Genomic DNA, 13,244 nt, shown 5'->3' on the forward strand with positions numbered 1-13,244 from the left:
TTAGGTCAATAGTGGCCTTGATTTAACCACGGCTTTCTGATTTTACTCTCTCTGCAATCAGGCCTAGGGGAAGGCCTTTATACCAGCCCACTTAATTCTCAAAAGCCGGTCCAAGGAAACGTAGAAGAAAAATAAAAACAGTTAAGTATGTGCCTTAAGCGTATTTATGATGCAGGGTTTTAGTCAAGTCTCTTTCTCGGCTCTAAGACTGAAGACATTTCCAGAGTGGAATAAAGATAGGGGCAATCTGTAAGAGGTGTGGCGGGCCAGGAGACAGAACGCCCTTCTCCTTCTGCTGATCATGTTCCCAAGAGCGTTTGCAGCAGAATAGAGTAGAAAGGGAAGACAAAGAAGTGAGCAGTAGACAGGGCTGGAACTGCTTTGTTTTGGGCAAACACAGCCTTCCTTTCTTGAAAGCAGACCACGATTGTCTGTAACAGTTATCTGTGGGCATGGCTAGCATGTCAGTATTCAGTTCTTTCCCTTCAGTCTCTACCAGAGGCCGTGCTTTAGGATGACTGGGAGCTGTTCATTGTTCAACAATCCAAGATTCATAATTGCTATCTTTCTTAAGAGCTCAGACTTGACTCAGCATGAAGAAATGTATTTAATGCTAAGTTAGAGTTTATTATGGATGAGATGGACGGAGGGGGGTTTAAATATGACTTTCATTCTGAATTTTCCCACTTTCTTGCCGTAGTGGAGAACTGTGAGAACATTGGTCTTTGGTTTTAAGTCAGCTCCGTGGTAGTTTTAATTCAGCTCCATGGTCATTCACCATCTTCCCTTCTGATAGATTTTTTTCCTCGGTGACTGTGGTAGTTACTAGGGGAATATGAGGGAGGGATGAGGCCTTGGTACTGGTGTCAAAGTCAAACAAAAGAGGCAGAGACTCGCTGGGATGGAGCTGAAGGCTACTTGGTCAGAGGGTTGCTAGTTACAACTTGTCATTTTCTTTCCCCAGTATTGCTTATGTGAATGTGGCATAATTAGGGTTCTCTAGAGGAAAAGAACAGATAGAATGGAAAATATATTTTTTAAAAATGCATTTTATTAAATCACCTCCTTTGAAACCGTAACAAGAGTTGTCTCACAGCCGAGAGGCTGAGAACCTGGTGATCGCCGGGCCCTTGAGGCAGAGGGAGTAGCCAGCTCCACAATAACTGAGTCACGCTAGAGAGACTGATAATTCCCGCCAGTCTCCACCTGGCACTGAGGTCCTGTAAGGTTCTGGGAGAGCTACTGATCCTCAGTCAGTGATGGGAGCCTGGGAACACTGGTTCTAACATTAACAGAGGAATCTGGAGCAGCAGCAAACAGGGGAGATTAATTCAGCAATGAGAGCAAAAGGTGGAAACACTTCCTTGTCTGGGCTGCTACCCAAAAACCCTACTCACATTTGGTGTCGCTCTTCCCATATAAATAAAGGCAATTAAGACAATTCCTCGGTTGAGGCTCTCTCCGGTTATTATTTCTTCTTCTTTAGGTGTATTTATTTGATTTTATATGAGTGAGTGTTTGCCTGGATGTATATAAACATATATGCACAGTACCTAAGGAGGCCAGAAGAGGACATAAGCTCTCCTGAAACTGGAGTTATAGACTGTTATGAGCAGTCATGGGGGTGCTGGGAACGGAACCAGGGTCCTCTGCAAGAGTAGCAGGTGCGGGGCTGAAGATATGGCTCAGTGGTTAAGAGCATTGCCTGCTCTTCCAAAGGTCCTGAGTTCAATTCCCAGCAACCACATGGCGGCTCACAATCATCTGTAATGAGGTCTGGTGCCCTCTTCTGGTTTGCAGGCTTACACAGAGACAGAATATCGTATACATAATAAATAAATAAATAAATAAATATTTTTTTTTTTTTAAAAAAAGAGAGTAGCAGGTGCTCTTAACCGCTGAGCCATCTCTCTAGCCCCCTATTCTGGTAATTATAATTTGTGGCAAGTTGATTTTAAAAACAGTCATCATACATGGTAACCTTGGGGGCATGGATAGGCTAATGAGGCAAAATACTTCACATGGTCTTCTGTTTTCTTTTAATGACCACACATGGGAGCAAGGTTGGTAGAGTTCTTTAGTTAAGGAAGAAGACAGTAAGTTGTTATCTCTGCAGATTAAATGCATCATAGCGCACACACTCCTCCCCTGTTAGACCGAGGATGTGCTGAAACTGGATGGCACTAGTTCTTGAGAGGCGCCGCTAGTTGATGTTTTGTGATTGATACTTTTAAAAATCTATTATTCTCTCTGTTTAAAATTTTTTTTATTATGAATTAAACAATAATGTTTTTTTTTTCCTGGCCCAACCAGTTTCCCCTCCCTCCCTCCTCTCTCTCCTTCCCATCTTTCTCTCTGCTCCCTTCTCCAACCCCAACTCCTGCTCCATTCCTTCCTTCTCCCTCTCCTTCCAAAGTGCAGGCCTTCCATGTATATCAGCCAGCCATGGGAAATCAAGTTGCAGCAAGACTAGGCAACCTCCTTTCCTGCTAAGGCTGGATGAGACAACCCAGCAGTGACTCACACTTTTATGGTGTCATTTTAGTGATGTGCCACGGAGAAGTAACAGTAATAGCGAATGTCAGGTGGCAGGTGATTGAACCGAATCATGATTAACTGCTCAGCATCGTATTTTTTTTCTGTGTTTTCTTCATGTGTGTGTGTTTACGTATACATATGTGTGTGCTCATTGACTAACTAATGTAACGAACATTTGCTCAAGTTCCTTTATCTACTGCTAAACAAGGAAATTCAGAAACCTGGTGGCTCAAAGCAGTACCTAGCTGGTTTGGCTGCAGTCGGTTTCTGAGTGTTTAAACGCTGTAAATTGGGGACTTCTCACTCATATCTCTCACATGTTAGTGCTGACAGGATGGTTCCTTCCTATGCAAGTCCTCCGCTAGATCCTGGGGTGACGTCACACACAGTAGGTGGTTTAACGTTGACCAACAAGTGCAATAGTCTGTGTCAAAGAAGAGATGATTCTCTATCGTGCAAAGCGAGGCTTTGAGGCCTCTGCTGAGGCTGGGATGCTTTTCTGGGCACAAGCAGCTTCTTTTCTTTCATTTAAAACCTGGCAAACAGAGCCTTTCTTTAGGAATACCCCCCCCCTCTTTACCCCTCACCATTTTCCTTAACCTTCAATGTGTTCCTGCATAGAGTTCATCACTGTGCGGCATAACAGCACATAATTAGTTTTGGCTTTCTCTTTCATTATAAGAAAACTCCTTCGAGGTTAAAATTCAGTGTATTTCTATCGCGAGAAATGCTAGATTTTGAGAGAGGAATAGATGAAAGGTGTATTAGAAAGTCTTAGACCTGGAGTTTGATCTCTGCTACTCCTTAGATTATTGGGAAAATTAACTTTTGTATATCAGTGTTCTCAGTTGAAAGAGGAGGTTGATAATAACTGATTTGGGGGTGTTATGCATATTTTAAATAATATAGTGTACGTAAAATGTCTGGCTATTGCTATACTAGCACATAGCAGGCCCCTACAGAATGTTGGCATCTGAGGCATCACTGCACTTTTTACTAGGATGAGCAATGTGGAGGAAGGGACCGCTTGAAAAGGAAGTGCGCAGGGCCGACCTGTGCTTGAGCTCCTCAGAACTCACTTTCCTGCTGAGATGCCATGGATTCTTCTTAGTTCTATGTTTTGCTTTCTTTCCAGGTCCTGAAGAGACTGCAGAGTAAATATGGCTCCCTGTATCGAAGAGACAACGTTGTCCTGAGTGGCACTCACACGCACTCGGGTCCAGCAGGGTATTTCCAATACACACTCTATATACTAGCCAGTGAAGGCTTCAGCAATCGAACCTTTCAATACCTGGTGTCTGGCATTGTGAAGGTAGGTGAAGAATTCCCTACTAGCTGCAATTCACTGTTCGCAGGGATGTTTCAGAACTGATTTAGTGTGACACAGAGAAATTCCCTGGAGGATTGGGGTCTGAGTTCACTTTTGGTGTTGACCTTTCTTCCTCTTTCCCAGTGTTACCTGAGGCAGATCTATTATCTTTATAGCTCAGAAACTAATATTCAGGAGATGATAGATCAGTGGAGAGGAGGATGCTATAATCTCCTCCCCCAAAAGGAGAGCACCGTAGGGACTCAGCTGTGACAAGGTTTTTATAAGGAGGGAAAGGAGGTGCTGTGGGGTGGGGGCCAATAAGCAGAAAGTCCACATGCTAAGCAAGTCGGGACTTTGTCATCCAGGCATCCCTCGTGGCTAGAGAACCTGCTGCAGATAATACACTACTTTTCTGTAAGTTAAACAGCATAGGAATTTTCATGGTTTGTGTTAGTTAGTAGACAGAATTAATAAAAACAAAAAAAGGTAGGATTACCTGATGGCCATTGGGCATTGTATTGATGCAAAGAAATATCCTTTAGCAGTTCATTTCTTAATCCTTCAGGAGTAGCTTTTCAGGCACTGGTTGACGTTCACTGTTGCATGACCCTATTCGGTTCCTTTTGTTACTCTCATCCTTCCCTTCGCTTACTCCCATCCTTCGTCAGCCCCCACGCCCCCAATTCCTCTCCCATTCCTGACGTGGGCTCTTTACTCCTTCCTCTCTGGTTGTCTTCTGGCTCATCATCATTTCCTGTGTGAGGTGTTTGTCAGTGTTCTCTCTCTCTCTCTCTCTCTCTCTCTCTCTCTTCTTTCTTTCTTTCTTTCTTTCTTTCTTTCTTTCTTTCTTTCTTCTTTTCTTTCTTTTTGCCTTTCAGATTTAGTTCCTCTCTCTCTCTCTCTCTCTCTCTCTCTCTCTCTCTCTCTCTCCTTTTTTTTTCTCCACAAAATTAGCCCCACATGCAGAGATTCAGCTGACAAAGACAGGCTTTCCTTTACAATATTTTTATAGTGTGTTTAGTGATGTGTTAAAGGTTTATGAAATAAATGTCATGGTCTGTAAGAAATATTAATTATAAAAGATTCCAGTAAAGTAGATTGGGAACTACATACTACACACCTTATGAGAGTATAGTTTGTTTTGTGAACTTTTATTTTAGTGTGTGTAAGTTAATATACACTAAGTTGCAATAAAAACGTCCCTTCATGGCGCCCAGTTAAAGATGATTGAAAACAAAGAAGATGATGGGGTTGAGAGGAAAACTGAATACTTGTGTGATAATACATTTTGTTCCAGAGTGATAGGAGTCAAGTCCTCCATTTTGTCCCTAAAATTATCAAAATTCTCATGACCTAGCAAACCACAGAGCCCAAGAGATGGAACTCTTGTGGGGTGTGGCTTATGAGTACCAAACATCCTTTCCCATCACTTCCCTTCCCTCCAGAGTGATGCTGGCCCTGTGAGTCTCCAGTCTTTCCCTACATTGGGGGCACATTAGAAACAATGGAGGTTGTCAGCGAGGTCTTCTGTTGGCATTGCTCATTATCTCCACAAAGATGCATAAACTTACAACTCTTTATTTCTTCGTTTTTTGAACTTTCAGAGCATTGAGATAGCACACACAAATCTTAAACCAGGCAAAATCTTTATCAATAAAGGAAATGTTGCTAATGTGCAGATCAACCGAAGCCCCTCTTCGTACCTTCAGAACCCACCGTCAGAGAGAGCCAGGTCAGTGGGAATGATCCAAACGGTGTACTTGTGTGCTTTTCACTAAACAGCAACAAAATCTAAGGACAGAGCTGGTCAGTTCTAGGGTGTAGTGGGATCCCAGAAGAGTAATAAAGAAGATAACTTTAACATGTTTGTCTCAGGCAAGAAGAAGCAAGAAATAAATGTGGAGACAGATATAGATTCTTGTCACCATCCCCGCACATTGTTGTCTGTGGGAAACCCCATGGAGGCTTGAGAGACTGTGACCCTGCCGGGACTTACTGTTTTCTAATGTGTCGCCTTTGGAGACTTCTCACTCCCTTTTTTGGGTCTCAGTTTCTCCATCTATAAAATGGAGATTCCATGTGTAGAACTCATCATTTAAGGAGCAGGCATTATTCCATCTTATTTTATTATGTGTTGTCCACATGCATCATCTTAGTCTACCTGAGCTGAACACGGAAGGTGAGAGAATCTGAGAGAAAGAACCAGATATGACACAATCGTAACTAAACGGAGCAGCCAGCGGATGCGAGGGCTCTGTGTTTTTACAGTGATGAGCCAGGCTTGTGACTGATGAGAAGAGATGCGTGGGTACTGCGGCAGCTTACAGTGACATCTCAGTTCTACCTTGACTGCTTGACAGATTACTTTGGTCTAGTTGCCAAGACTACTTATTTTTAGAAGTTATAATCCGATTTCCCTTGGAAAGATGGAGAATTCTGGAGTTTCAGGTCTTGACTGACCTTCGTTTGCAATCTCTGTGTCCTTCTGAAGAGATTCTATTGAAAGCTGGTATTAGTAGACATTTCAAACATAAATTCTGTTTGGAAGAGACACATCTACATTATATAATGCCATGCATATGGTATAAAATGTATTTTAGCTTCAGTTCGTTGATCTAGTGCCTCTACCACTGATCATAACTGTAAACTACTTATTTAGCTGAGGAATGAGGTAAAGGCTGCAGTGTACGGCTGACCGCTCTTTATTCTGGAGTTCATGAAGAGGCATTCAAATTTATTTATTTATTTTTATTAGTGTGTATGTGCATGTGTGTGTGTGTGTGCATGCACACATGTGCATACGTATGTTGAGAGAACTCGTACCACAGCAAGTATAAGGTAGTCAGAGGACACCTACTGGGGGCTGGTTCTCTCCTTCCCCCTTTATGAGTTCCGGAGATCAAACTTAAGTCTTCAGACTTGCCTGGTCCATGCCCTTATCCATGGAGCCATCTCCCTCACCCCTATTTTGTTAGTTTTTGTGTCTGTGTCTGTTGTCAATAGAAGCTTAGGGTCAGTCTCTAACAAAAACTGACCAAGTTTCTTTATTTGGATGACAGGTATTCTTCAGACACGGACCAGGAAATGACCATCTTGAAAATGGTAGATTTGAATGGAGAAGACTTGGGACTTATCAGGTAATCCCTCCTCTTTCTTTCCCACTCTCCCTCTCTCCCTCTCTCCTTCCCTCCCTCCCTCCTTCCCTCCCTCTCTCCCTCCCTCCCTCCCTTCCTTTCCTCCCTCCCTTCCTTTCTTTCCTCTCTCCCTTCCTATATGAGTGTCTTTTCAGAATTACAGGGAGAATAAAAAGACGTTTGATGAGTGGCATTAAACACTGAGAATTAGTTGTGTGGATAGAAATCCAGCCTTGGCATAAGCACATATGGATTCAGCCACCAGAACTTGGGCATGGTTCTTAACCTCTAAGTGCTAAGCACACTGCTTATAAATTAATCAAAAGAAAAATGACTCAAGTGAGGGATTTTAGTGATAATCTCAGCATATATGGACCTGTCTCATGATATAAACACCAAGTAAAGTTGTTTTGCCTTGATTTTCATGGTGCTGGATGGAGAAGGAACCCAGAGTCTTATGCATAATAGGCTTAAACTACAACAAAGCTGCAGCCCTAACCTTTAAGGTTCTGAGACAGGATTTTATCCTATAGTTCAGGCTGACTTTGTCTTCCTGCGGAGCCCAGGCTGGTCATGACATAGCCATCCTCTTGTCTCAACTTGAGTGCTGGTGTGTGCTACCATGGCTAAGAACACAGTAAATGTTATTGTTTCTTACTTTCTCAAGATTTGACATGTGAACTTCTGTGATGTATTTTCCTAAAAGCATAACATTTAATGCGGGACAATGTCCCCCAGGGATGGAAGCTGAGCTGACATCACCCAAGGCTGGAAAAGAGGCAAAACTGCAGCTTAGCCCAGATTTTGACACAGTTTTGTGATAGGGACATCAGGTAGGAAGGCATAGACCTGGTTCTCTTCAAAGAGAAGGCGTTCGTCTTCATACGCCATTTTTCTCACTGCAACTGAACTGATCTAGCATTGGTCTAAACACCTTTACCTTTGGACTTAGGAGCTATAAAAATGCCCTCAGAAAGTTTCTGGGAATGCTTGATAAAGTATCTTGGGTTACCTCTGGGCTGTCATAGTCTCAGCTATGTGACTTTAGAGATCCATTATGTGACTGATCCCAAGCTTACTATGGGTTAACGTGAGTCCTTTCATAGACTCAATAGGAGATAAAATAGACAAAGGACCATAAGATAAAGAAGATCACAAGTGTTGTTCAATAAGGAATGATGAATGAATTAATGTATTCTGTTCATTAATGCTGCGAGGCATTGGGGTACATGGTACTGAGTTGTTTTCAGAGCGTTTCTTGAACTGAACTTGGAAGGAGTTAAAAGATTTCTCAGGAAGACTTGAAAAACAGTGAGTTGGGTTACAGCATGTGTCCAGGACAGGGTGTCGAAGGGAACTGAGCTTCAAGCTCAAGTTGTAGAGTACATTAGTGTGAACCATTTAGGAGAAGGTTGACACCAGAACATACGCCTCTAATTAGTTTTTCTGAGTAGCCCACAATTGGTGGACATGGGGCCTCGCCTTTACTCTTTCGATTTAGCTCTTGTCTGAATGATTGAAGTCTCTGACGATTGCTTCTTACTAGCTTTGAATCACTCAGCAATGGTATCAGGCAATGGAAACACCTAGTTTTAGGACCAAGATGTTCTGTGATGCTTTCTAAGTCACCATATTGCAGATCTGGAAGTCCCGGATTCAGCTGTCAAGATCTTAGCCAAGCTTCTCCATCTGCTATGCTTGCCATCCTACAGAAACTTGCTATTGTTTCTGCTGCTACCCCATCTTATTTTTGACCTAACTATTCCTGCCTCTTGTCACAAAGTGATAACTGTCCTTTGAATACATTAAAAATGATACAAGATAGACATGAGCCACTGTTGTCAAAGGACCTTCAGCCCACTGATGGCATCAGAAGGCCTTTAAGTAGCATAAAATACACATAAAATGATTGGTCGAATGCTAGGAATTGCATAGTTAATCATAGCCTGTTTACATGTTTAGAAAGGAATAGGTATGGGGCTTTCCTAAGGGAATTTGACTCTGCCAGAAAGATCAGAGACTATTTCCCTGAGGAAGTAGCAGCAGAACTGAAAACTGATTATTAATGACAAAATGGGGGGATGGGAGAAATGTTTAGTATCCATGGAGAGGCACAGACTGTTCCATTTGCATGACTGATAGGATATCTGATGTCTAGGGACCAGAGGACAAATAGGCAGGGTGTGTGAGACAGAGTCACAGATTAGATATAAAGATTTTTTTATCTTGCCCAGTGTGGTGATGCATACAGCTCAACTCAGCACTCAGCACTCGGGAAAGCAGTCCAAAGTTCCAGTCCAGTCCAGTCTACATATTGAGACCTTGTCTCTATAATTCAAACTAAAACCAAAACCAAAATAAAATAGCAACAAAACCAGGAGAAATTTGGGGTTAAGGCCAAGAGAATTGTTCATTCAAGTATTTTACTGTGACGTCAGGAGCGGGGACTTGAAGAGTTAGGAAGAGTGGGGACTTGAGCAAGGAAATGAAGTTATAGGAGTCAAACTGGTCCTCAAGCCACACGATATTCTGTACCTGTCAGCCTCCATTGCTCTAGTTGGTCCACGGAAGCATTATTTCCTAGTCCCCGCCCCCATCACCAAGCAAAAGCACTAAGTGATTTTCCTCCAGACAAAGATGCATGTCTAGGGTGTTCTGAACCACGAAGTAAGACAGAAGCTGTGCGGCATACGTAAGATCCACCTGATGGACTCTGGGAGTCACATCTGTCTGTCACTCAGGGCAGGAAATATGACAGAGAGTTAAGAAATCCTGATGTCAGAGCCTGTGAGCGAAGAAAGGAAAACCATGTCTCTTTCTTCTAAACCAAATGAGACACCCTTACAAGGGCAGAGTAGACAGCCCGAGTGCCAGTTCTGGAGAGGGAAAGGACCAACCCTTCCTGACACACAGGTCTCTTTGAACATGACTGGGAGTGGCAGCTGAGAAAACTTGAACTTCTTCCCTCAGGAAAAAATGCAAAGGGGCAGGCTTGAGCTTGCCTTCCTTCCCTTCCTGCAGTAGAGTGCTTTCTCCTTTCTTTTCTCCCTCCTCCGTCCCTCCCTCCCTTCCTCCCTCCCTCCCTCCCTCCCTCTCTCCCTCCCTCTCTTCTTTTCTCTAGCCCCATTTCTTCCCTAGCCCCTCCCCTATGCCACCCCTTTTCTTTCCTAGTCCCCCACCTTTTCCCCCTTCCCTCCCTGTGAATAGTTGCTCCCTTGCCTTCTATTTTGTATCTTGCAAATCCTTCAGTTCTTGCCAAAAGGGACCCAGAAGGGTGGCCTTTGAAGGAACATTTGAGAAACAACAAGAGTACTGATGTGTGAAAATCCTCGGAATAATTTGTGTAGGAATCTAGCAAAGGCCATTGTGTGGAAATGCCCGAACAATGTGGCTTTCTAGGACTCAGAGACATGGTGTGTTTGTGTAAATATTATATATGGCCTTCTACGACCGTGACTGTGTAAGTCACTGTGCCTGACTGTTTGTTCTCACTGGCTCCCTCGTTTCTGCCCTGTTCACTTCCCCCAATCCTGTTCACTTGACATCACTCAACTAGCAAATGCTAAAATTTCAGTAGCAACTTTTCAAGAAACCATTTATAAAACACTGAAACAGGGTCCCATGGTAACAGGGTCCCATGGTAACAGGGTCCCATGGTAACAGGGTCCCATGGTAACAGGGTCCCATGGTAACAGGGTCCCATGGTGTCACACTGTCCACAAACGTATGATGTCCCAGCCCAGGTTCCCCAGTGCTGGAATTACAGGCATGTACCACCGTGGTTTAGTTTACTAACCAGTCTGTGTCTTGTCTTTTTTTTTTCTCCATTTCACCTCATCCTTGTTTTCTCCGCCAGCATTAGCTCTGCCTTGGGAGGCTCTGGTCCCTGTCCCTATGGGCCTTTTCTATCCTCTTTCTGAGTTGCTCTGGCAGCCACCACTGGCTCTCAGCCCTGATCTTCCTTCAGTCTGTGCTTTGTTCTTCTCCAGGGAAGTTGAGATGGCCGTGTGCCTCCTGCTAGATCTGGTACTTTTTCTCGAGAAGGAAAGGTGCTTGATAAGGCCTTTCAGATGCCAAAGAAATGACCCTTGCCTGATAACAGACCTGTATCTCAGCTTTGGAAAACAAAACCATAAAAACCAGTTGACAGAAGACCTTGAACTTGTTTGATTGTTGAGTACTTGGAAAGTTCTTAACCAGAAGAAATCTATGGAATTATTACTTTTTCTTTTCTTTCCTTTCTTTCTTTTTGTTTTTTAAAGACTTTTTAAAAATTAATTTATTATGTATTCAGTGTTCTGATTGTATGTAGCCTGTAGGCCAGAAGAGGACACTAGATCTCATTACAGATATTTGTGAGTCACCCCCTGGTTGCTGGGAATTGAACCCAGGTCCTCTGGAAGAACAGTCGGTGCGCTTAATCTCTGAGCCATCTCTCTCCAGCCCCGGGGCTATTTTTTTTTCTAATCCAAATTTTGTTTTCCAGCATGTGAATAAAAAACATGAAAAATTTAGCAGTGTAGACAGGAAAAATAAAATCAACCCTACAATTATCCCACTGTAAGCCCGCTGTGGTTAAGAGTTAATCTTCCCATACAGAAACAGTTGTAAATAAGTGTGAATGAGAGTACACTCAGCGAGGGTGCTGCTCACTCGCTCCCCCCCCCCCCAGCACTAAAACATCAAAATAGCGTGAAAAATATCAAGATGCTGCCTTCTCACACTGACAATTCTTGGTTGCCTGTTTGATTTTGTGGCATCTCTCTTCCTATCTTAAATACTTTTTGACTCAAAGTCGGTGCAGTTTTATTAAATATAATGAATTCAACTCTTTGCAGGGGAGCGATCTCAATGTATTTTTAAAAATCACTTCTTCAATCTTTCTTTGTTCTTTGGTTTGAGGAGGGTGCTGCTTGGAAACGTTGTATATTTATTTATTTTTGAGACAAAGTTTCTCTGTTGGCTGACCTGAGACTAGCTCTTATAGACCAGGTTGGCCTTGGACTCACATAGTTCCACCTGCCTCCGCCTCCCAAGTGCTGGGATTAAAGGCGTGCTCCACCTCCTCCAGGCCATTTTTGTTTCATATTTGACAGTCTCCATCCTGGTTCAATCTGTTTTCAGAAACTGATCATTATACACCTGGGCTTTCATATGTCTCCCACTGTGTGTAATTTGCTTCTTGTGTTCAATACTTTGCTCCTGTCCCATCTCTGGCTTTCGGATCAAGAGATTTAAAAGTCGCCTTTACATGGCAGATCGTCGTTTTCAGTGGTACCATGGGTAACAGTGTCTCTTGATTCAGAAGACCTTGCCAGTCCACTTTCATAAGTCAGAAGTATTTCTCTAGCCCTGGTCCTGTGATTTTAGCAATGGCATTGTCCCAGTGATGGCCATAGTTTCTTGTTATTTAAAAACTTTTAGACCCATACAGTTTTCAGATTGTGAACTCTAAGGAAAAAATTGTAAATAAAAGTCATCTGTTAAAATTGAGGATTCAAATTAACATCTAGGGACACTTTATGGCATGGTCATTTTAACTTTTGCTAAACATGCTAGAAATTCTTTATAAAGTGGGACTTTATTACATATAAAGTTTTGTTTATTTTTTATTTAGCAATACCTTATGGATATGTTTTAGTATTAATGATTTTTATATTACCATTTAAACTTGTTTTGTAGTACTCCATAATGCATCCCATTGTATCTTGCAATTCAAATGTAAGCATCACATTATGTGGGAATATCTTTGACTCGCCATTGTCAAATAACAATTCCGCCAAAAATCTGCATTTGCCAGAGATTCTTCAAGCTGCTTCCTTGAAGTTGAAACTCTGAGCCAAGGGAACACTTAACTTTAAAGCTTTAACTATGTGATGCTTCCTGATGCTCTCGCTGTAAAGGTGAGCAGTGTTCCCTCTCAGACTCCGGCTAGCCCCGATGGTATCATCCATCACCATTCCCGGCCAGAAACAGACTTAGGAAAATCAAAGTGCTATTGGTTTCCTTTGAAGTTTTTCACTTCCTAGTTAGGCTGAGTTTTCAAAAAACACCATTGTTGATAATTTCTTATTTTTCTACTGTTGATTTCTTGGTCAGACTGTAAAGATAGACTTTTGCTTGTCATTACAGTATGGAATCCACCCAGAGTATCTCCCTGATATTGTTACAGCAAAGGCCTTTCTTGGGCAGGCTTTTTGAGAATGAGGAAAGGGATCGCTGAGAACGTTCATCTCTTGGGTACAGGAATAGGGACATTC

General features: G+C 42.6%; 1 protein-coding gene across 3 annotated transcripts in view; it reads left to right on the forward strand.

The window, feature by feature from the left end:
- Asah2 (N-acylsphingosine amidohydrolase 2) overlaps positions 1–13,244 on the forward strand; it is a 105,162-nt gene that overhangs the window by 50,931 nt on the left and 40,987 nt on the right. For all 3 annotated transcript variants that reach the window (XM_087908001.1, XM_087908000.1, XM_087907999.1), the window contains 3 exons: positions 3,674–3,850; positions 5,455–5,582; positions 6,910–6,987. In XM_087908001.1, coding sequence (XP_087764127.1) covers positions 3,674–3,850; positions 5,455–5,582; positions 6,910–6,987 — 383 coding nt within the window. The remainder of the gene's footprint in view (positions 1–3,673; positions 3,851–5,454; positions 5,583–6,909; positions 6,988–13,244) is intronic.

This window comes from Myodes glareolus, chromosome 7 (assembly GCF_982192425.1).
Source record: "Myodes glareolus chromosome 7, mMyoGla1.1, whole genome shotgun sequence".
Taxonomy (NCBI): Eukaryota; Metazoa; Chordata; class Mammalia; order Rodentia; family Cricetidae; genus Myodes; species Myodes glareolus.